This window comes from Carassius carassius, chromosome 33 (assembly GCF_963082965.1).
Source record: "Carassius carassius chromosome 33, fCarCar2.1, whole genome shotgun sequence".
Classification (NCBI taxonomy): Eukaryota; Metazoa; Chordata; class Actinopteri; order Cypriniformes; family Cyprinidae; genus Carassius; species Carassius carassius.
The window spans coordinates 13,389,366-13,414,184 of NC_081787.1; the positions used below are offsets into that span (position 1 = coordinate 13,389,366).

At 37.1% G+C, this 24,819-nt stretch overlaps 1 protein-coding gene across 4 annotated transcripts in view; it reads left to right on the forward strand.

The window, feature by feature from the left end:
- Positions 1-24,819, forward strand: part of LOC132113762 (probable phospholipid-transporting ATPase IA) — a 127,334-nt gene that overhangs the window by 48,677 nt on the left and 53,838 nt on the right. For 2 of the 4 annotated variants that reach the window (XR_009425202.1, XM_059521736.1), the window contains exons 7-19: positions 49-122; positions 2,349-2,418; positions 2,538-2,665; positions 3,093-3,204; positions 3,287-3,452; positions 7,268-7,395; positions 7,794-7,871; positions 8,522-8,610; positions 13,075-13,119; positions 17,400-17,472; positions 18,383-18,488; positions 20,596-20,678; positions 24,695-24,744. Coding sequence is in view for 3 of the 4 variants with exons in the window: in XM_059521736.1 (XP_059377719.1) it covers positions 49-122; positions 2,349-2,418; positions 2,538-2,665; positions 3,093-3,204; positions 3,287-3,452; positions 7,268-7,395; positions 7,794-7,871; positions 8,522-8,610; positions 13,075-13,119; positions 17,400-17,472; positions 18,383-18,488; positions 20,596-20,678; positions 24,695-24,744 (1,202 nt within the window). In the remaining variant the exon portion in view is untranslated. The remainder of the gene's footprint in view (positions 1-48; positions 123-2,348; positions 2,419-2,537; positions 2,666-3,092; positions 3,205-3,286; positions 3,453-7,267; positions 7,396-7,793; positions 7,872-8,521; positions 8,611-13,074; positions 13,120-17,399; positions 17,473-18,382; positions 18,489-20,595; positions 20,679-24,694; positions 24,745-24,819) is intronic. The other 2 variants (XM_059521737.1, XM_059521738.1) reach the window with 2 other exon arrangements.

A 24,819-nucleotide genomic window follows, 5' to 3' on the forward strand; every position in this document is an offset into this window, starting at 1 on the left:
ACTTCACTCGTGTCATTCTCCTTGCGTGGGGGCTGCTGGGTAATTAAGGTGTCGGTAGGGGAGGTAGTCCGAGCAGCCAATGGAGATCACCTCCCGGCCGACCTCATCATTCTGTCGTCCAGGTCAGGAACAGCTCCGGTTTGCATGCGGGCTAGGTGGGAAGGGGGCAGGGGGTACACAGGTGGAGCAAATCTGTTACTTTAATATTTCGATCTCTCCATTTGTTTTTTTGCATCCTATGTTTTGTTTTCGTTATGCCATTTCTTTTAGCTGTGATCTGATAGATATCGCTAGGTGATACAAATTTTTCTGTCTGTATTCAAAAATTACGTTATTATAAAATTAATATAAGATTATAACATCTTACAGCTTTTGAAACCGATTCAGTGAAATGAATTGAACTTACCAATTCTAATACCATTTTGCTATTGAAGTTGAAGTCAGTGATTCAGTAAAATCTAATTAAAAATTCTAAAGGCTCATACTTAAAAAAATACTGAGACATATGGAAAACTAATTTTGGAACTAATATGGAAACAAATTTTCCAAGAAACGTAATGGCTAAATAAAAAGTGCACATTTAAGTCATTGTTTTATTCAGAGTGGTTTTATTTTGTATCACCAGCATAATGAATCCTGAATATATCTTGTTCAACATATTGCTCAGCCACACTATACAGTATGTCTGATAATTGTGCAGTAAAAGGACCAATTTAGGCTATCATGACTAATACCTCTCTTGCACTATTGTTGGACCACCCTTTTGTCATGAGATTTTTATATTCAAACACTAAAAATGGGTTGACGGTGGACAAATTTTTCAGAGGACAACTCTGTTCAACTCCCAGCAGAAAATACTGATGAACCCCTTTTTTATAACCGTAGAGTCATGTATTACAGACCAATGCTTTGTTCTGAAGATGCTTAAGCTTGTAAACACAGGAAAAACAAAGCGCTTCTCTAACACAGCTGGAGAAAAGAACCATTGAGTGACTGTGAATGTCAAAGCTGTTGGCACAGTGCATGGCTTTAGCAAGAGCTCAGACTCTGCATGCAGTCACATTAACACAATGTACAGTATTGTAATGAACCTTTTATAGTAAATCACATTGTTCAATACTCAATCTATGGGAAGGTTTTTTTTTCACTCCAAGATAAACAGGTGTTTTGGTGAGGACTTGTTACATTTTTGACAACTAAATACAGAAGAAATGAGTATTGACATCCATTTCTGTTTTATATAGACCCAAAGCATAGCATACTTTTCTAATATCTTTTATTTTAAGTATGAGGACCATCTTTTCTGATCACGCCTGCTATCATTTATTAAAGTAGGGAGGTGTGTAACAGCTTTGGCCCTGTGAGCTCGCTGTCCTGCTTTTGCTCTTCTCCAGATTAACACTCAATGATCATTTGTCTGGTGTGCTCCATCTTTCCTTTGTTGCATGTGGAAGATGTCTCTAAAAATAAAAACAGCAGAATGTATGGCCATAAACAAAGATGCATTGAGTGAAGATGCACAGAAGGTTTCCTAATGTGTGTGCAAAACGAAGAATCTAAAGAGGTGCCATTAGAGCGATGTGTTTAAATCTTTAGACCAAGTACTAAAATGTTTTATGCAGTTTGGGAGAAATATGCTGCCCAGTGGACTTCCCTCAATGAAGTAAATAATAGCAATACAATTTCAATAGAAAACTGAGGTAGCTCTGGAAAACAAGGCATCTTTGATTATGGGGCTTCATTTAGCATGTGGTTTTATTTGATGTAAACAAACTTTCTTTAGTTATTATGTATGAAACTTGAAATACATTAGATAAAAAATTTTAGCCAATGCCATTTGTCTGTTTTACATGATTTTCATATTTTATTAAAGTGGCTTAGCTGTGCTAATTTCTTTTAAGATACACTATTGTTCAAAAATTTGGGGTCAGTACAATTTTTTTATTATTCTTGAAATATATATATATTTTTTTCAGAAATCATTTGCTGCTCAAGAAACATTTATTAAAATCACAGATTAAAAAAATTGTGCTACTTGATATTTTTGTGAAAAATATTCTTTCAGGATTCTTTGAATAGAAAGCACAAATTAATAGCATTTTTTAAATATAAATATTTTGTAACATTATTAATGTCTTTGCTGTCACTTTGATCAATTTAATGTCTTTGCTAAATAATTGTTAAAAAAAAAAAACCTTACCGATCCCAGACTTTTGAAAAGTATAAGTTCATATTACTGTATTTCTTAGATTTTTCAGTAAACTGTAAAGTATTCTACTGGGGGAGCCATATATCTTCATGGTGTATTAAAATATATATTTTTTTCATAATGGTGCTGTTTATTGTAGTGAACCTCAAGGAATGTGCTACATTGAGACATCAAATCTAGATGGAGAAACAAATCTCAAGATCAGACAGGTGATTTGAGCTTTTTTTCCCCCTTATCATATAACTGCTGCTATTAGTGATTCTTTACAATTCTGCCTGATGGTTTATCAGTGTGAATTTTATAACTTCGAGTTTTCTGTTATACCCAGGGTCTACAGATCACTGCAGACATAAAGGACATTGACAGTCTAATGCGTCTCTCTGGACGGATGGAATGTGAGACTCCCAACAGACACCTATATGAGTTTGTGGGCAATATTCGTCTGGATGGACACAGGTATGAGAAAATCGACAGACAGAGTGTGAGTGATAAAGTGTACAATTACATTTGGCTTGAAGTCAATGAAAGAAAAGCAGAAGCCATGATCAATATGTTCAGGTGGACTTCAGGCTTGTGTTTCATTAGTCTGAAATACTGATGAGCATGAGACAACTTAATTTCTGCAGGAAGAATTCGATCGAAGTTTATGAATGAAAATGACTCATTGATACTTTAAGGCAGTTTTAGTAGTGTATTGATATTTTGGAAGGAACAAATCTATACTTTATAAAATGTCAAATTTGTTGTGTTTTCATTAAACCTCCTATGCAGTTATCTATATCTAAGATAACATTCTCCTGCTCTTATGCTTAAATTTCTTAAGTGGTATTTATTGTTTAAAATGTTCAAATAGCATCAATTGTTGTGTTGGCTCCATATTTAGCACTGTACCACTCGGCCCTGATCAGATCTTGCTGAGAGGAGCACAACTCAGGAACACCCAGTGGATCCACGGTATCGTGGTCTACACAGGACACGACACCAAACTCATGCAGGTCATTTGTCTGCTTCAGTCAGCTTCAGACGTATCCCAAATCAAGCTTCATTCTGAGAAACAGTCATGTTTTGTGTCTCCAGAACTCCACGTCCCCCCCCTTGAAGCTTTCCAATGTGGAGCGTATCACCAACTTCCAGATCCTCGTGCTTTTCGGCTGTCTCTTGGCCATTTCGTTCGTCTGCTCCATCGGTCAGACCATCTGGAAGTACCAGTATGGCAATGACGCCTGGTACATGGACCTCAACTGTAAGAACCAGACCCCCTTTCCTTCTGTCATGCTAGACCGCTTGCGCGTCTGTGTGCTTCCATTTTTTTTTTTTAATCGTCAGTAATTTCCGTCTTCCCTCTATGTAAACAAATATGCATTGCATATGTGAATATTTGTCAATAAAAAGGGAAAGGAGAACTTTTTCCTTTTAGTTCTAATATGCATAGACACGTGAATGTATAAATGGTTGAATATCACAAACGCTGCTGTACTTCTTTTGTTTAGTTTTTTTGTTGGTTTTGTTATCAGCTTCCTTTCTAACATTGTTTGGTTTGTGTTTTTTGTTTCTTTGTTGTTGTCGTTTTCTTAACAGCTCCAGGTAACAACCATTTAAAACCCTTGGCCATCTGTGAATGACCCCTCCTTACTAACCCCTAACTGAAGCTCAGCTTTTGCTAAGCTTCCGAAGCCACTTATATGGTTGCCCTACTTTGAGAGGGTAATTGCAGAGGACCGCACACACACCAGGAGTACAATGATAGGTTTTTCCCTTCCAGCTCTACATTGTATAGACTCTTAATGCCTGATGTCAAAAATTTGCCTTCCCTTTCTTTATTTTGGTGACATGTTAAACACTTTGCAAGCTCCGGCTTCGACTGTGTCAGCGTCCTTTCACGAGTGCCTAACAAATGAGCCATGACAGTAAGCCTTGGACCCAAAGAAACACTCGTGGACAGAAGCAAGTTTCCCATGGGCGCTGTCAGTGCAAGAGTTTGAAACGTGTTTCTGTGCAGAAGCAGAAGACCCTGGATTTCAAACCGTGATTTCCTCTTACCCACCTCCTCTTCCTCCTCGTTCAGCTGTGTTTGTTATACCAGTGCTGACAGATGAGGCAGAAAAGGCCCAGCTCTGGAGAAGATGTGCAAATCCATGCTAATAGGCTTAATGTTTGGATTGTAAAAGTATGATATTAAGAAATACAACACTGCCTTTAATTTTTAATGAGCAGTGATGGGAACACATCTGTTGCATGCCTTGAGCATTGCAGTTAATTGAAAAAGAGAAAAATAAACAATTTTGTGCACCACGAAGAGGCAAAAATGTGTTACATTTGTGGCAGGAGATGCTGGCAAATTGATTAACGTGTCACCACCATCATTACTTTTGTTTTAAATAGGAGGGGCTGTTTGTGTCCGAATCGAACGCAGCTTGTTTTATGGCCTACATGGTTCCCTTCTTGGTATGCTCCGAGAGTTTATTGAAAATGTTGTCAAATGTTGAGATGCACCACCTTGGATTCTGGGTTCCATGTGTAATCATTCATAGCCAGCACAGTCATTTGAAAAGGAATTAACAATGATGTTGGGTGCCATGAGGTCATAAAGCAGCTATCCATCATGAAAATGATTATTCCTTTAAAGGAGGGAGACTCTGTTTTTATGTTTGTTGTTTGCCCTCCAAGTGGAGCTGTAAAAGGGAGAGGTGGCATTGATTTGTCGTTTACATGCTTTTGCAGATCATATTTACTTTATAAACCAAGAAGACTTCCTGCTTTTCAGTCAGTGGTATAATCAGTGATTCATAATAAGATGATTAGGGTTAATAATACCTGGAGGAAGCTATGCTACCAAAAGTTTATTTATTTGGGGGGGGGGGGGGGGGGGGATTATTAATTGTAATTAGAAAGGTAGAAAGGCATTTAAAGTAAACTTATAATGTCACAAAAGTTTTGTATTTCAAGTAAACGCTTTCTACATTCAGGAAAAGAAGGTACAAAAGCTGTCACTGGGGCGGTACCTTTTCAAAAGGCACTTTGTACCTAAAGAGTCCATATTGGTCCCTAAGTGTACACATTATTACCTAAAAGGTGAAAGCTTTTGTACCTTTTTTTTTCCTGAGAGTGTATTTATGAAAGAATACATATAAAAGAATCACATTTCCACAAAAAAAGAGCAGCAAAACTGTTTTCTGTTTTGATAATAATAATAAATGTTTCTTGAGCACCAAATTAGAATATTACAATGATTTCTAAAGGATCATATGACACTGAAGATTGGAGTAATTGTTGCTAAAAAATAAAATAATAAATAAAATGTTAAAACATTAAAATAAAAAAAGTTATTTACAGTATGGAACTTCTTTCAAAAGCATTAAAAAAATCTTACTGACCTAAAATTTTTGTATGGTAGTGTATCCATGTAGCGTTTTTATTCATTTCAATGGCAGTTGATCTAATATAAAGCACAACATTTCAAAACTTAAATTAGTCAGAATACAGAATTCTGAATGGCTGTCAATAGAGAAAAATGCTTTATACAACCAGATGGTGTAGTTTTGACATCAGGTAGCTAACAGAGTCACACTAACCAGCTATATCTTGACCTTTTGGGCATGTTTGGATTTATTTATTTTTTGCTCATAGCTGAGCTTGAAGGTTTCTAGATTGGGTTAGTAGGTGTACGCTGAGTGTGACCGATACACACCTTCCACTCATTAGTCTGAGGGTTGCATACTTCAGGCAGATGAGTAATTCTTCATCATAAATAATTAATTTGACCTTGAATCCCTGTGATATTTTACTCTGCTTCCGTCCCAGTATCTAAACAAACGCACATGGATGTATGCAGGTGGATGGTCAAGTTTTGTTTGGTTACTTGTACCATGAGTCAGACCTTCTGAATTATTGAAAAGTCTCTAAATGTCACATCTCCCCGTTCTGCTCCATTTGATGGGAAGGTACTTTAGACTGGTCTCCCTCCTTTACATTGAAACATCCAAAATGATTGTCTCCCTTCCCACCACTAGCCAAATCCTCTTCCTCTCTCCGTGAGTCAGTTCCAATAGCACTTGTATGTCCCCTCTAGTTCTGTGACTCTTTATGAGAAAATCACTCCCTCTCCTAACTGCTCAGAAAGAGAATTATTGCATTCTGTGGACCCCCCCCCCCCCACAGGTAAAGCTTTATATTTGTCCTTAAAGCCAACATGAAGTCAAAAAGAACCCATCTTGCTCTTACTATGAATGTTTGATCAGTATTTAATGTTAACCAATATCCAAAAATTTTATTCTATGGGTAAAATACAATTCAGAGACTCCCATATTTACCCAAATAAGAAAACATATTTTTGTTTAAAACATTTGTTTAAAACGTTTTTGTTTAAAACATTTAAAACATGTTTAAGGCTACTGTTGTAGGTAATGTTGTTTTTAAGATCTTGCTAGTAGTTAATAAAGTAATTTAATGTATTTCGCTATTTGAAAATCATTTTAAACATGGGCATATGTCACAAAGTAAGATGGGTTGTGAATGTTGTTTCATGTTGACTTTAACACTAGGTGTGTACGGTCTTGTGTCTGTGGTCTTGGTTTTATTGATTACACTTTTCTTTCTTTTTGTGCTGCTCTCTTTGTCAAATTTTGTTTTTTGATTAAGATTGGAAATCATAATCACCCACCCCCTGTGCATTGTGGGATAATGTGTTTTTTTATCTTACCCATATTGCCAAGGCTGCCATTATGATATCAAAGAATCAAGTCTCAGTTTAGTTACTGATTAATGGAGACCTAATTTGAAAATTGAATGTACATTGTAGGTTAGAGGCTTACTGGAGAGATTGGGTGGAAGAGTTGTACTGTGTAACTTTAGAGTATAGTGTTTGCACAACGCTCACACAACACTAGTGTAGCATTGTGGAAACATTGCAGATTAGACCAGATGAGTTTGTGGCATTATTGTCCTTCCATCATTTTTCCCCAATCCGCCCCATCCCATCATGGCTTTCATAGCTCAGAAAACTGTCTGTCACCTTACTACCTCTCTCTCCTCTTCCTCCCTTTGCTTTTAATTTTCCAGATGGTGGAGCAGCCAACTTTGGCCTGAACTTCCTCACGTTCATCATCCTCTTCAACAATCTGATTCCCATCAGTCTTCTGGTGACTCTAGAGGTCATCAAGTTCATCCAGGCTTTCTTCATCAACTGGGTGAGTGTGAGGCTGAGCTCCAAGAGCTCTGTCTGTATCATCAATCTGCTGTCTTTGAAATGCAGACAGCCTAAACCTCCAGGGCCCATCCCAGAAAACTACACAGCCCAATCGAAAGTGGAGCTTTATCAAAATAACCCATTTGAAGATGCCAAAACTGGATTTGTGGTAGGGTCACTTAAAACAACCGAACACCGCTTTTAGATGCAGTGGAGATTTGTGAATTCCCATCGAATGGCAAGATCTTTGAGCAAGAGTTTCTTTCCACTTGTTTTGATAAACGGAGTATGAAAAGAGTTGTTTAAAGTGTACAATTATGTTTTGGAGTCCAGATGGCAAGGTAATAATAGAAAATGGTTGTTAATATTAATTCTGCCTGGTGACGTGCTGTATTTTAGGACACTGACATGCTGTATGAAGCCACCAACACACCAGCTATGGCCCGGACATCAAACCTGAATGAGGAGTTAGGACAGGTAGTTTACCCTCACATCCAGAAGTAAACAAAATGAAACAAATAAAAACAATGATATTTGATTTATATTTGTAAAATCAAATTTCATGCAATTATGCATAATATATATTACTGTTCAGTTGACATTTTAATACTGTTAATCAGCAATGTTTCTTGAGCACCAAATCAGCATAATAGAATGATTTCTGAAGGATCATGTGCGACTAAAGCCTGGAGAAATTGCTGCTTTAAAAATTAGATTTAAAACTATATTAAAATAGAAAACAGTTCTTTTATGTTATTATATTTCACAGTATTACTGTTTTTGTGTTTTTCATCAAATACATAGGGTCTTGGTCAGCATAAGAGACTTTTCTTTCAAAAATATATTCTTATTGACCACAAATGTTTGAATAACACTGTTAAATGTTATCTGCAGCAGATCTCAAAATGTGTGATACATCCTTATGCCAGTTAATAATAATAAAGGCCCACTGATCACAGTCTAGTTTATTCCTAATGCATTAAATCAAGTCCTTCCCTGTTTGTGTAGAATATTCTGTTTCACACAGAAGAAGTTGCATTACGGAAGTAAAATGGGTTGAAAATATTTGCTTTAAGTTTAACTACCTAATTAATTCTAGTTTATTGCTCTCTCTTTCCTTAATCCAGGTCAAGTACATCTTTTCAGACAAGACAGGCACCCTGACCTGCAATGTCATGCAGTTTAAGAAGTGCACAGTTGCAGGCGTGGCCTACGGGTAAGGCTCTGTTTCACAATGCTTTCATAATCCATAGAGTGTACATCTGGCTCTAGCTGTCTTGTCCTCAGCTCCCTTGTTAGCAGCTGCCTCGATGCTTCCCTGCACAGCCAGAGCAATTCTATAAATATCAGAGAAAGGGACTCGCAGGTTTTCTTCCTCTTTTTTTTTTTTTTTTTGTCACACGCTTGGAAACACTGCATTTCTGGTTGCCTATTTGTCTAACTTGGGACATTTTCATGGAGCATGAATATATAAATGTGTATTCTAAAACTAGATCGAACATTTTATTAGAAATAGTTGAATTCATAAGCCTAAAGTGTTATGAAAGGTGAGATTTCCACTGTGCTGCAGTTGACACTGTGAGTGTATTTTTGAAGAAATGTTCATCAGTGTGCTCAGCGTGTGGCAGATGAAACTGTATAAGATGGCTTAGCTCTCTTCCGTATCTGTTTTTCCCCTTCTCACTGGATAGATTTCATGACAACAGTGATGTTTGTGGTAAGCAGTTTACGAAAGATGAGGCGCTTTGGACGAGGTCACGTCGAGGCCACAGCACTGAGCTTACTTGATGTTTACAAGGACTTCAGATCTTATCACAGACATGCCAGCATCACAAAAAACAGCCTGATGTTCACATTCATGTTTAATGGTGTCTCTTTATGTTCTGCATTCAGATAATAAAGCATATGGTGGCAATATCAGAGCTGGATCTAAATGATCTGCTCTCCAGCATTAGGAGCAACATTAATCCTATTAGCGCAATTAAAACTCTTCTGAGATGAGGAGGTTCAAGAGACACTTCCTCTGTGACACTTAAAGGAAAAGATACTCACTGATTTGCCTTTCCAATACTAGTGCTTCCAAGGCAGCAAAAGAATAGCATTAAAGTTTAATTAGTAGTTTTATTTTGGTGAGGATGGGGGTTACTTTATTGAACGCTGTATTACAGCTGCCTCAGGCCACATTAGAGTTTGAGCATGCAGCCTAGAAGTATCTAGCTGAAGTGCTGAAAACAGAGTTTTGATGTTTATAATTCTTTATATTAGATCAGTATCTGATGTTTATTTCCTCTTTTAGTCATACGTCTTCTGTGGTGTGTGTTCACAAGTTAGTCAAGCCAAACTTGACCTTTGCTACAGAGTAAAATACAAGACGAGCTAGTGTTTCCCCCCAAAAAAGCATAATTGTGCTAGTTTTGAATAGAAACTGGGGTGGTTTTGTTCATGGTGCCATTCCATCATTCCTGAAGACATTTCTTTGTCCGTGCAGAGGAGGAATCCCTCTGCTTATCACTTGGTGAAGTCAGCGCGGTACCTGTTTAGTCTCACACAAGTATATTCACAGCTCTTTGACACTTGCAAACTGGCCCATATTTCAGAAGCAAGTCCTTGTCCTCCACCTCATGAATATATATGCCGTCTTTAATCAGCTTTAAATAAACTTTGTCCTGTTTGCTGATGCATCCTTCCTCCTCTCCTGAGCGAGTGTAGCACTGCACGAAGTCATTGATGTTTTTGAAGCGTGACATCTTTTCTTACAGTGAGTGGGGAAACTTGGCGCAAGCCCAAAGGAAGAGTTTGATGAGGAATATAGCTTTGATTTTTGACTTAACATGTTTGTAGGACTGGAAAAACCAACACGCTGCAAGTGTAGCATGCTGGAGTTGTGGTGTTAATGCTGAGACGAGCTGATGTCTTTCCACTAGACCTTGTCTTTTGTGTTACTTCCGAGTTGAATTTCTTCAATTTCTTCAATTTTATTTTCACGTCTCAATCCTAATCAACCTAATCTTATTTTAATTCAGTTAAGTGCTATGGAAACATTTCTAATATTTGAGTTTTATTTTTTCACTTTTGTTTCAGTTAGCAAAAATATTTAAATAGTTTTAGTTTAACCGTAACAATGCTGTACAAAAGACTTGAATGCTTTTTGCACCTGTAGGTGTCTCTGTCAAAGCAGGTACTGTTTTTCATGCTCATAGTCTTATTTCAGACATAGTCATATGTCTTGTGTAAAACATCGATTTCACTTTCTCATGTAAGGGTGTGATGTGTTTTGTTTTTCCTTGACCCCGTCCCACCGACCTCTCGTCCCTTCCACTTGTGTTACATTGCACAACTAATTAAATAGAACAGTAGTAAATGAAGAATTCCCTTTGGGTGAAGATGTTAATTAATTTAATGAGCTTTCATTGAGACATGATGGCCAAAGTGCTCTTCAGCCATCAGCACTAGAGGAATTATTGTATCTGATATGTATTATTTCTTTTGCTTTTGGTATTACAAATTTTGTACTTTAATGGCTGTATTAAGCTTGTAAAGCTGAGCAGTTTTTTATGGATGGTAATTTGCACATCCTTTTCTTTGCCAAATCTTCATCATATTTTCTTCCGCTTATTTGTAGGCCTACATCAGGGTCTCCAACATAGAGTGTAGTCTCAGGCAGTAGCAGTGGGTGATTGACAAACAAGATGGTAATGTGCCACCGCTTTGGTGGCTTTTTAGTAAATTTTTGTGTGTAAATATCCAGCTTTACTCACCCCACCCTCAAATATCTCTTGGGTTAGATGTGGTCTCATCTGTGTTGATGTTACAGCAACTAATGAATGTGATAAACATTATCTATTTAGGTTAGGTGATTCCAATGATTCCATATTGTCAGATTTCTTATGAATAATTTGTATGTATATTTCGTAAGACTATTGCCTAAGATGTTACTACTTAATTGCAAATTAACAAACAAATTTAACAATTTTTTTTTTTTTATTAAAAAAGTATGATATAAGAGAGTGGGGATGTTATAGTCATGAAAAGCAGTTTTCAGTTTTATTCAGATTTATGGAACAGAGCAAAAGATATGCAATTTGGTGCTGTTGCATTAATTTAAATGGCTAAATTGTTAGATAAAATTCTGATAGCTTGTGGAGGGCAATACACTGATGTTTGAGAAGTATAGACTGATTGAGAAGGAAGGAGAAGGATTGATTTCAAATGATTTCAGTTCATTACTCGCGCGCGTGCGTGCGTGCGTGCTTGACTCAAGGAGCTGGATCTAGGCCTTGAGGTCTATTTTGGGTGTGGTCCTGATACCAACTCTGCAACATGAACAGCCATGATCTTTACCAACTAGGCTGCACCTACTTTTTAAATATACTTTTGAGAGTGTCTCTTTGAAGTGAGCTGAGGTAGTGCAGTTCTGCAGGATCCTTTTATGCAAGTCTCTCAGGAACCCTTATGCATCTACAGTATCTTCTTTTTACTTCTCTTCTCAAAGCTGTTTTTCTCAGTAACAACCCAAATGGCCCAACACAGCTAGCATTTGTCGGATTTAAAGCATGTTTGTTTTAAAAGGCCAAGTACCACCCGTCTGCATTGAGTCTAATACCTGCAGGACTTGTGTTGGCCTATATTAGCATAAATGCACTGTTCCCCCCTGCTATAATGCAGGTCTTCTGTTTCAGCGTGCTAAACAATTCTCTTCCCCCTGAGGCTGATGGTACAGAGTGAGATATGTGCATGGCCAGTCAACCTGCCTTTTTGTTTTTATAGCTTTTCTCAAGTCATAATTTAGGTTTGAAATATGCCACATAAAGCATGACGCAATAGGGTCAATGCTAAAGTTTTTTGATAATTTCCACATTCATGTACCATGGTATTTTCGTGGTATTTCATACAAAGGGGAATTTAAAGAATAACTTTATATGGTACACAAACCATGATACTGTGGTTAGCACAAATAATACCATTAGACACATGGCACTCATTTGTTAGTTTCACTTGCACATTACTTTTTCAGAATGATTCGTACAATGCACCCAACTTCATTTACTGCTCTTTTATTCTCCCTTTGTGTCATAGTACACACATTGCTTATTTTGCTCCTTTCCTCACCACTGTCTGGTCCTTAAACACTCGATCAGGCCAGTGTCCACTCGTATTACAATTAACTAAGCCCTCAACACCCAAATCTGTTGACCAGAGAGAAACGCGAGAATAATTTGCTGCTGTCGAGCCTACAGCGGTTGCTGTGTTTCCATATCCCAGCAGACACAGTTTAGCAGCCAGCAGTTCATTCTCTTGCCCTTTACTAGCACTGGCTTCTCTCACTAGTCTTTATATTGGCTAGACGATAATGTAGCTATTCCAGCATTCACCTGATTAAATGTCTTAACTTGGATTTGTGCTTTGCTAGTCATACTCCCTTACCCTTCAAGTTTATGTGTGAGATTTGTTGTATTAAATCTGCTACATTGTTGGTTGATTGCTACAGATAAATATACACATAAGAGTTTTGCCTTACAGGGAATGTATTTTAAATTTCTTATCTTGGATCGGCACTCATACATCACTCAAAAATCCCTTTCTTATTTTCTTGAGATTCATCTGCACTGGCAGAAATGGAGGGTAAACATGGTCATTTCTGTTCTGTTCTGTCTGTAACTCTCTTCACTCCATCCAACAGTCATGCAGCTGAAGTTGAGGATGGTAGTTTTGCGGAGGAGGACTGGTAAGGACCAACACCATTGGCTATTTGTTTTATGCTTCTGTGATGTGATCTTGCCATGACGCCTTGTGAGAAATGTGGATTGAGCCCTTTTCTTGTGATGTGGTTGTGTTTAGTAGACTTTGTCAGCACGGTGTGACCCTAAACTGGTGTGAAGCAGATGAATGTTGAATGTGAATTAGTGAATAACTGTTGTCTTCTGTGTTGTGCTTGTTCGATTGAATCTGATTAATCTGTTGTTTTGGGCTGTATGGTATAAACAGCATCAGGTATTTTCGGTTGTAGAATGAGGCCAGATTCTCTTTGATTTCTCAGCACCAACTCGTTTACTGTATATTAAAGTAATTTTATGTAATTTATGTATTGAATTTATAACCTGTGAGCAGCCCAGATCCTGAACCATTAGGTTACAACACCAACTATGCCATGTCATGACACACTTTAATTTGTAACTAGAACAGCCAAACTCAAGACACATTAATTTTAGACAACGCTGATAAAATATGAATAGAGCACCAACTTGAAAATTTAACTTCCCACTTGGATACTACTGAAATATTTCTCAGAGCAGCGTAGATGTTCTCCCCAGAGCATATGAGAAGTAGGAACTCTTACTAATATCCAGTCATGGAATCTGTCTGGACCAAATTTCACCCCAAATAAGAAGAAATGAAAATGTATATTTTACATAAGTGCAAAAAAAGGGGACAATATCATAGACACTAAGACAAATTCTCATTTACTGCATTGCTAAATATGAATTATTTACATTTTAGCATTAATAGCTTAAATTAGCATTGTGATCCCATGAGCACAAACATGTTCTCAATTTGCACTGTGAAGAGGGGCTCTCTAGAGATCTCTGGTGTCTTTAGAGGAGCAGGGATTGCTGTGGTGTCCATTAGATTGAGTATCTTCATACCTCTAATATATTTAGTAAGCCCATTTGATATTGATTAGTAAAATCTCAATAAAATTATACATGTGAAAGAAATCTCTTTGCAGTCAAACACAGTTCACCCAAAATGAAAATTGTAACCTTTGTCTTTCCAAACCTGTATGACTTTTGGACCTCATTGACTGTCATTATATGGACACTTGACAACAAAAAAAAGTTTGTGTTAACCATCCCTTTGACTACTAGTGAATAGTATATGAATGTTATGTTAAGTGCAAGAAATTATGTGTGTGTGGGGGGGGGGGGGGTGCTGTCTCAATGCAAATAATTCAAGTAAACTTCGGTTTTGCAAATTTAAATTAATTGCAAACTATGCAGTTTTAATTGAAACTGCAAAATAAGTGTAAGCGAAATTTGCATGCGTCAAGCTAGAATTAAAGCCTGCATAATGATTCCTGGAAGGACTGGGTTGCCTGTTATGGCGAGATATGAAAACTTCTAAAAGCTTTTTGAAAATATCATCAACTAATGCACTGAAAAATATATGCAGTTGATGTCTTTGTCTGAGCTTTGAGCATCGAGTCCTCTGGACAGGATTGTAACTTCATTTGAGCAGTGGAGTCATGTGCAGGTGAACAATGCATGTCTCTTGTGGGTGTTGTGTAAGTAACACACTCACATATGCCTCCTGCCGCTGTACCTCTGGTGTTTACTGTTTAATTCCTCTCATAAACACACACATTTAAACAATGGCGAACTGCTTAGCTCTCAGTGGGGCTGTAATATGCTGCAATGGACAGTGTAGTGTGCATGATAGAGAGAGAAATAACGTGTTTATCTGTTATAGTCCATTATAGTTCAAAACTACAGTTGATTGCGGGAGGGATATGAATGAATGAACAAAATCCGATAACTACAGTGAATGAATGTTTACACCGCTGGGCTTTGGATCACCAATAACAGGCTGTGTTCAGAATAGAATACTAGCTTGCTGCTTACTGTGCAGTATACTCTGAATACTGCTTACTGTTTCTATAAATAGCATGTGAAGCAATATGCATTATGCAGTGTTAACATCCTCATTGTCACATGAGCTCATTACTTGTTACTTGCATGTTTAGAGGTATCTTGAAAATACTTTTTTTCTCCCATACTATTAGTTTAAAAACACCTGTTCAGAATCAGAAATTCATATCAGATCAAAAATAATAATAATAATAATAATGAGTAAAGATGTAAAAAAAATTGCAGCTAGTTACTAATTATTGTTGCAGTTTATTCAGTTTGAAGTCAGTAAGAATTTTTTGAATGAAATCACTTATGCTCACCAAGGCTGCATTTATATGATCAAAATACAATAAAAAATATTGTGCAAAAAAAAGAAAAAATGCTGTTTTTCTGAATATAGCCAGTTTTAATACCCGTTACTACCTGTCATCATAAGAATTCAACAGTTTTAAAATTAAAAGCTATAAACATGTTCATTTATTTATTGATTGATGATATTTGGTAAATGTACTGTATTATTTTATGTCTGTGTGTATATGCAACCTAGCATTTGCTGAAAGCACAGGACAGCAGTGATCTGAGTGTCCATGTTGCATGATGCGCTGCTTTATGTTCGGAAGCTTCATTTTCTGCTTGTTGCACATTCAAACTAATGTTTGACCAGTGCATTTCAACATGTTTAGAAATCTCTCTGTGTGTGTGTGTGTGTGTGTGTGTGTGTGTGTGTGTGGGTGAGACGAGCATGTCTGCACGTATCCCTGCACGAAGTGAGGTGCTGAGAGATGGGAAATTGGATTTTGCTGGAGTCTGTACGGTTTCATTATGCGCTCCTCGTAGTGTGATGAATTTGTATTTCATCCTCCTCCTCCTTTCCCCCCCTTTCTGTGATTTTGGTCCTCAGTCTCAGAGATGAATCTCACCAACCACCGTTTGAATAATCTGTGACATGTTTGTTAAAATGCAGTGGTGAGGTGAACAATGCTGTGACGAAACCTCTTGCCAGAAGCTGAAAATCTGTCCTAACCTCCTCTTTGTCAGATTTATATGGTGCTGATTTCTGAGATTGCTGCTGCAGTGAGATGCTCTGCTCTGCTCTGATCAAGTGTTTTCCACACAGGCTTGTACAGCACTTTTAGATTGGTTAAATTGGTTCTTTAAAAATGCCATGTTCAGAATAGGACCACAGATACATCCACTATTGAGCCATTGAATGGCCTTTAGATCACAGACCTGCTAATCAATATCTTTCCTAAAAATGCTGTAGTCTGCAAGGTGTAAATTCAGTGTACCTCTCTACTGGTGGAAGTGTCAATGGGCGGTCGCATGATGTTTGTATCTACTCTAAAGTGATGCTTCATGAATAGTAAGAGGAGATTGTTTTTATTTTTAATGCAAGAGTGATAATGTGGTAGTACTGTTAAAGTGGGATTCAGAGTGCTTTGGGTCAAAGGTAGGGAGCAAGGCACATGAGGGAATTAATATTAATGTTTTGCATTGGTGAGCTTTCCCTGATGAAGGGGCTCTTTTGCATATTGTTAATATTGGTGATACATTTTTAATCACCTTTTTATAGTTCCTTTGCATTAGGTTGTATTCACAGGAAAACATTATTCCCCTAAATATGAAAAGAATTTACCTTGCCATTTTTAAAAATTGAATATAAATATAATACAAATTATTATTATTTTTTTTATGAATTTATGTAACATTTCTAGTTAATGATGCTGAAACTGCAAATCCATCATAAATAAAAAAACATTATTTTCTTAGGTCATACTGGAACATTACATTTTAAGTTTACTTAATACATGCTTGAAACACTCCAGCTTCTCTTCTCTTTTTCGTAATGTTAATATTTAAAATCACCTCTAGTGGTTTCTTTGTGTTAGGTTTGATTAATGGCAGCACATTGCTTTCTAAATTATGAAAATAACTGGCCTTGCCATTTTATGAATGTTATGTACCAGCTCTAGTTTGATGCTTGAATTGCAATTCAGTTATAATAAATGTTCATAAATAATAAATATCATTATTTGCTGTACTTAATTAAAATGTTCATGCATTGAAAATTTCTTAATTGTGGCTTTTGTTAACCTAAACTCATGAAAGTAATTTGGTTTAATGCAAAACTTGATTGAAATCGAACAATGGCAGACCCCCTGCAGTGTCATTGCAGATCCCCTAGGGCTCAAATGTGTAAATGGCACTTCATGTGCTAACAAACAGAGTTACGCTTTTTTAATGCTCAGTTTAATTACAGATGGAAAATTTTAGTTTTTCAGTAAAGAGAGAAAAAAAATGTCCTTTATGTTTCTAAATGAGAGCACCTGTATGTGTATTTATCTGTCTTCCTTCATATCTCTCTGTCTGTATGCAGTCACAGCTCTCAGTCTACAGAGGAAGCTGGATTTAATGACCCTAGCTTACTGGAAAACCTCCAAAGTAATCATGTAAGTACAGTAATGGCATCACATCTGCTCAGTCATGCCCAGCCAGCCTGAAATTTACACACAGGTCCTGATATCCACATGTTCACACCTCCTGTCTAACCTCACAGTTTTTGGGGCTCATATTAGCTCTGTTCTGCCCACCTGGCTGTTTATGAATAGTGTACAGTCACAATACTTATTCTTTAATGACATGAGACTTTTACCTATTTTTTAAATAAAAATTAGACCCATATGCAGCTACTCAAGAGTAAGATATTTATATGAACATTGTTGGTTTGTATGCATGCGTTTTATTGATTGAGATGAGCTGTCTGTGCAAGGGATCTTTCAGCCCAGTGAAATCAATCAAGAATTTGTAGTCGTCAGTCACAAGCATTGACAGGGGTTAGTCAGAGAACCTCAACTGAATGCTTTAATATCTCTGTCACTTTAGCCTCGTTCAGGCAGTCAGTCCAGATCCAATTGAAATCCGATCATATTTAGTCTGAATGTCAATTAACTACATGAAATCCAATTTTTGCAAATTCATTTCAAGTTACATTCATATGTAGTTTGAAATCCCATTCAATACAACTCAACATGATGCTTGGATATTGTGGGTGGTAACGAAAGCAAAGCAGAGCGGAGAGGGTTTTAACAAGCTGCTACACAGGTGCTAAGGTGTTTAGGTGCTGTTTCTGATATTCTTGTTCCTAGATATAGCTTGGATCCGTTCTTCAGTGTTTCTTTTAGGCTGCCAGGGTGAAAATTACAAGTTAGAAAAATCATCACAGACATCATCTCAACAAATTGTATGATTTGAGGTGTCATTCAAGTCTGTAGCACAAACTTTTGTGCAAACATTTAAGTGGAGTTTGAGTGTATTTTACTCTTTTTATTCTTTGTCTTGATTTTGTTTTTTCCTACACAGCCCACTGCTTCGGTCATACAGGAGTTCATGACCATGATGGCTATCTGTCACACGGCCGTCCCTGAACGCATCGACGACAACATCACCTACCAGGCTGCATCCCCAGGTCAGTCAGACTGCTCCCCACACACTGACGTAACAAATGTTCACATCAGGTTCACATTAACTGACAGCCCTTAACAATACACAACCGTTCAACAATCTTTACTTTTTACTAATCAAATTACTACTTTTATTCAGCCAGAATGCATTAAATTGATAAAAAAGGACAGTAAAGACATTTTACAGGAAGTTTTCTCAACGATCACTCAGGGACTTGTTTAGTAAGATGTTACCAGAAAAGATTTTAGTTTTTTTATATGTTAATTTAGAAAATCTTGTGTAATTATAATTGCTGGATTTTTGTGTTTGTTTGGTTTTTATTTTGTTGATTTAACTCCTGTATTATCCCAACTCCCAAGTTTTTCCCATGAAGAAAACCTTAGATGGTGACAAGGCAGTAAAAATAAATAACTACTACTATACAAAATGGCAGTGACAGGAATGAATTACATATTAAAATACACAACTTTTTTTTCTTACAACATTACTGTTATACTGTATTATTGATCAAATAATGCATACAAGACTTTCAGCTTTCAACAGCATTAAAAAAATCTTACAGACCCAAAACTTTTGAATGGTAGTGCATGTATTCAGTAGATAAAGACACTAGACACCATGTAAGCAGGCTCTCTGACAAGATAGGCAGCTGTAAGAGGTTGAAAATAGGGCACAGGAAGTGAACAGGGAAGCCACAGCATGCACTTTATTTCCTGTTTCTGATTGTAATGGTTCTGAATCTCTTGCAGACATCAGTGTTGAGCAGAGACTGAGAGCAGTGTCATGGAGCTGTTTGAATACATTTAATCAAATTGCCTCACCACCTTTACTGTGCAATTTGTTTGTGTAGGACATTCATGAAAGGGAATTTAATGCAGATGAAGAAACAGATGAGTTCATTAATGCTGGTTCACTCTCTGCTGCTTTGCATTTGACACTTCATGTTTATGCATAATTGATCTTTTTAGCATTTGTCAGAAGTTATCCCTGGCTTTGAGGCTTAGTGAGATGGGTTTATGTGACTCATTTTAATTTCACATCAGCGCAGCAGTGCATTGAATATTAGCAAGACCTGTGTTTGAGATAGATAAAAGGCTAAAGGCAGCGTACTGTGATAAGTGATGATTGTAGAGACAGATTGGAGGACAAAAGGTAGTAGCAGGTTTTAATAGTGACATCTCAAACAGTTTGTCTACTTATGGTGCTTTTCCACTGCATGGTACAGCATGGAAAGGTTCGGTGCAGTTTACTTTTGGGGGGGGTTTCCACTGGGTACAGTACCTGGTTCCTGGTAATTTTTTTTCAAGGTCTGGCTGCAGACACTTGTGCTACCACTAGTGCAGGGGTGCCCAACCCTGCTCCTGGCGATCGACTGTCCTGCAAAGTTTAGCTCCAATCCTAATCAAAAACACCTGAAGCAACTAATTAAGGTCTACAGGCTCACTTAAAAATTAAAGGCAGGTGTGTTTGATTAGGGTTGGAGCCAAACTTTGCAGGACAGTCGATCGCCAGGAGCAGGGTTGGGCACCCCTACACTCGTTACATCACTTGCAGTCTTTTTTTTTTCTATGTATTGTTCACTTTTTGATTAAATCTCACAACAGTAGCCAGGTGGTAAAGACAAGAGAAAAGAAACTAAATTACAAAGTCACTTGCAATCGCCACTTGCACTCTCCGCTACCTGCGACGTCACCTGAATCGACGCAAATCATGCGTGTTACCAATAGAGACAAGACGCTGTGGTGCTTAAACGATTAAAACTAATTTAGTACTATAACTATAACATACTTATCTTTGTTTCCAGGCAGAACATTTAAGAACTCGACACACACATCTCTGTAGAATTCAACCAATGCATGATGACTTCGACACTTCTGAAGTGTTTCCACAATTGTGTCCCATATGCATCAGACATTTAGCCAGCGGTCTGTGGGCATGACATTTCAGGCTGAGACTAGTGGAAAGTTGGCTTGAGCCATACCGAGCAGAGTCGTATCACGCAGTGGAAAAACGCCATAACTGTTGTGAACAAGTAGTCATACACCAGATGCTTTTATCCAATGCAACTTAATCAACCACCTGCCCTGAACACATGCTGTCTTGTTTTACAGATGAAGGCGCTCTGGTTCGGGCGGCACAAAACCTGGGTTTCGTGTTTTCTGGGAGAACTCCAGACTGTGTTATTGTGGAGTCGGTAAGTAGAAACGTCCTGGGAATAGATGAGTTGCACTGGGAACATGACTTACCCTCTGTCATGCTACTCACTCACACTTTACACTCTGGAGAACTATTACAGGCAATTTGTATGGACATTCAATGGATCCATTATTCCCTTATTACAATGTATGATAAAAATGAAGCCACCACGGGCCTGTGGCAACTTAATATCAGGGCTCCAAACAAAAAAATCGAGTAAGGAGCCATTGGCTCCTATAAGAAAAAAACTTAGGTGCCAAATGATTTTTTTAGGTGCCACAGAATAAACATGTTTTATGCGTTTTATTTAAATTTTTTATTTTACATTTTAACTTTTTATCATACTGACGTGTTTATGTCTCATCTTTTCTTGACTTTATCAGCATTTTAATCCATCTTGTAGATGACCTGGGAATAAGCTAAATGTCTTTTCCAACTTGAAACATACAGTCATGCGTTGTTTATTACACAAAATCTGTACCAATATCATGGACCATAAGCATCACTTGGCCCCGGAGTATAGTTTGGGGTCCTGTAAATGTTGTCATACTCTCTTAAAAATAAAGGTGCTTCATGATACCATAGAAGAACCTTTTTTCCTGTCTAAATGGTTTCATAAAGAACCTTTAACATTTGAAGACAATAACAGATTATGAAAAGGTCAGAAAGAGATTGTTCTTCAAAGAGCCTTTGACTGAATGGTTCTTTGTGGAACCAAAATTGTTTTGTGAAGAACCTTTTAAGCTCCTTTATTTTTTAGAGTGCATGTCTTTCACACTTTCAGTCTGTTTTTCTTAATTAGTAAAATCAAATTTTATAGGAGGAGTTGAATCATGTAGACAACAGGTTAAGTAAAAATTTAAATTCAATAGCTCATAAATATAGCAAAATGCTCCTCTTTATAGTTTTTCTAGCTGACTGATGAGCTTATGGACACCGAAAGGTTACTGAGGTTAATATTACATTGCAATGTTTACAAGCTTTACACGTTTTCCACAGTTTGAAAGTGTTGTGCCGTAGAATCTCTTATAAAATAGCCTACCTTTTGATGTTAATTCATGTTCATTATGTACTCTACTAGTAAAGAGCAAGGTATGATAGGTTCACGTGCTGCTTGAACTGAGGCACTACTCGCGATCGCGCCTGCCGCATTAGGGGCCGTTCACATGTCGCGTCTTTTGCGCGCTCAAGTTCGTTATTTCAAATGTAGGCGCGCAGTATGCGTGCGAGCTAATAATGGAAGCGACGCGCTCGTTTTTTCCAGGCGTGCCCGCACCGCATCGAATTAAAAACATCAACTTTTCAGAATCCCGCAAGCGCACCGCAGGTCATGTGACAAGAACCAACCAATCAGCTTCATCCTTTCCAGTGCCAACGTTGAAAGCTCAGCCAAGATGAAGGAACAGCTGATCATAGCTGTATATGTATGGCCATTTTTAAATAAATTTAGTAACAGAGCTACTGCAAGCGATTTTTAGTGCTGCAAATCCATTTATCCTTTGCTGAAATTTACGCGTCTTCATGGAGAGAACAGGTCATGTTTGCTTAGCAACGGCAGACGCCTCAGGAGCGCAAGAGCCCGAAGGCTTTTGGAAAAAAAATCAGAAAGCGGCGCGTTTTTAGGCGCGATATGTGAACTGCCTCTTAAAGAGCACCAAAACTGTATTTATTGTTTGAATTTTGTTATGAATTTGGAATAATTTTAAAGCTGATACTTTGTAAATTAAAAAGTAACAAAGCACAAAGCTTTTTGCGATTACTGGACGGCAAGTGCACTTCAAATAATGAAGTTCATGCATTAACAGAACACAGCATGGACTGAGATCTTGTTAAGAAGAAGCCTTATGATTATAAACGAGAACTGTTAACGATATTGCCAATATCCACACAGATGACAGCTTTACCTGTTGTAGTTTGTTCAAGTTATGAACGAAATAGACACTGTTTTTCTGCACTTTCTCATCAAGTCTCCATCATTTCTCTCTCGCGCGCGTTTATCAGGTGTGTGTCAGTGCTGCTGTGCAGCAGATGAGGACTGTTTAAAACTTTTTTTCCCACTAAAACTTCGATGCGCATTCTCTCAATGCGCGAACATAACAAAAGATGTGAATGCAAAACAATCAGGAAAAAAGGCATTACATGCAATTTTTTAAGAGATAGCATGTAAACACATAGGCCTAGTCGCCAGTGGCGACCTCAGCAAAAACTTCACTCGCATTTTAATATTTATGGTCGCAAATGCGACCGTTTTAGTCGCAGTTTGGAGCCCTGTAATATTATATACTGAGTCAATGAATAGCGAACATTCTTCCTTTCTTAATCAGATAAGCCTTTGACGATCGGTAATAGTGTTTTCTGCACTGCTGGTCGGCAGTGACACGACTGAATCTTCAGCAAAATACATGAATTGGTAATGATTTACGATAAAATTCATACAACTTTAAATTTTAAAGATGTTCATTACCGCTCAAAGTTTTTATTCATTCATTTTTAGAAATTAATACTTTTATTCAGCAGGGATGCATTAAATTGAAAAAAGACTGTAAAGAGACTGTAAAGATTTTTTACATTGCTACAAAAATATACTTCAAATAAATTCAGCTCTTTTTAACATTCTATTTATCAAAGAATCCTGAAAAATTGCTTATTAATTAGATTATAGTAATTTGAAAAAATAGAACTTAATTCAAGTAATAGTTGCTGAAAAAAGATTTGCTATTACAGGCTTAAATAAAAAAAATAATGGTAGTCTATTAGTAAATGCAGAAATTAACATTAATTAGAATTAATAAATGTTGTTTTAGATTAAAAATGAGGTGATTGTAAATTATATTTTACCCAAGTTGTGAGTTTGCAGACTGGATTGAATCTAATTAACAGTTAATTAACAGAGTTATTAAAATTATTAGCTGACCTACTTACAGGATACTTATGGAACTTGAAGTTATCACAAAAGAGTTTTAATGTAATAAAAGGTCATTTAATACATAAAAAAATTATTACAGTCATACAAAAATCATATGGTTTTGTATAATATGTATTTAGGACAACTGCAAAAATAGAATTATGCAGGAAACGACTGTACTGTATCATTTAAGCATAACTTGTCTTCGGGTTCTTTTTGTTTAAAATCAATGCTTCAATTAGGAGAGATGCTCTATAGATTTTCCAGGCTGTGTTTCACAGTATCGGATGTGATTTTCACACCATACACAGCATCTCAATGGAGAAGAGCTGGGGATCGTGATGGTTTGATGCAGTTTCATGCAGTACTTCACCCCCACCTCTCTGTTTCTCACTTTTTCTGTAGTTGCAAAGAAAAAAAAGTGAGAAATTTTGCAGCACTGGAGGGGATAGTGAGAGATCCGGCCGATGTGCTGCAGATATCTGCACAGAGCTCTTAATAGAAACTTGCTGAGTGAAGATTAGAGAAAATTTAATTAGTGATACAGAAAGCGCTGCTGTTTTCTGAGACCTGGGAGCAAGGAGTCACACTTTGCAGCTATAATTGTTTAATCTGATGGCAGCGCCAGGGGAAGAGAGTGAGTCTTGTGCTCCCCGGCCTGTAACACACTCTAATTTTGGCCCTTCTGTGCAAGACAACTCCCACCATTCACCTCATCATCATGCTTGCTTCTAAAAGTCACAGGGGCCAAAAAATAGGCAATTAAAAGTTTAAATGTTCTGCTCCCTGGTGTCAAGATGAGTTCAGTCTTTCACAATAAGCTAAGAGAATGGTAGAGAGATCTCAGACTGTGTGCCAGTAATGTGTCATAACCAACCACGACAAGATTTCAGTGACTTCAAGTCATTTTATTCCAAAAATGTATGATTCAACTAAATCAGTGCCAATCAGAAATAAATTGTTTCTCTGGACATGTATTATTTATTAGGATTAAATTATTCATTTGTACATGTAGTGTTTGTATACGCTTCCTGTAAGCTATCTTTAAATGTAAAGAAAATACAATTGTAAAACATCTATAATAATATAGTGAAATATTTTTCTTACAGTGTGGAAAGGAGGAGAAATATGAATTGCTGCACATTTTGGAATTCACAAGGTAAATTATTGCAGCACAAGTAGATATTTATTTCATGTTTTTATTTCCATTCTCATTGTCATTTGTTCAGCTGTA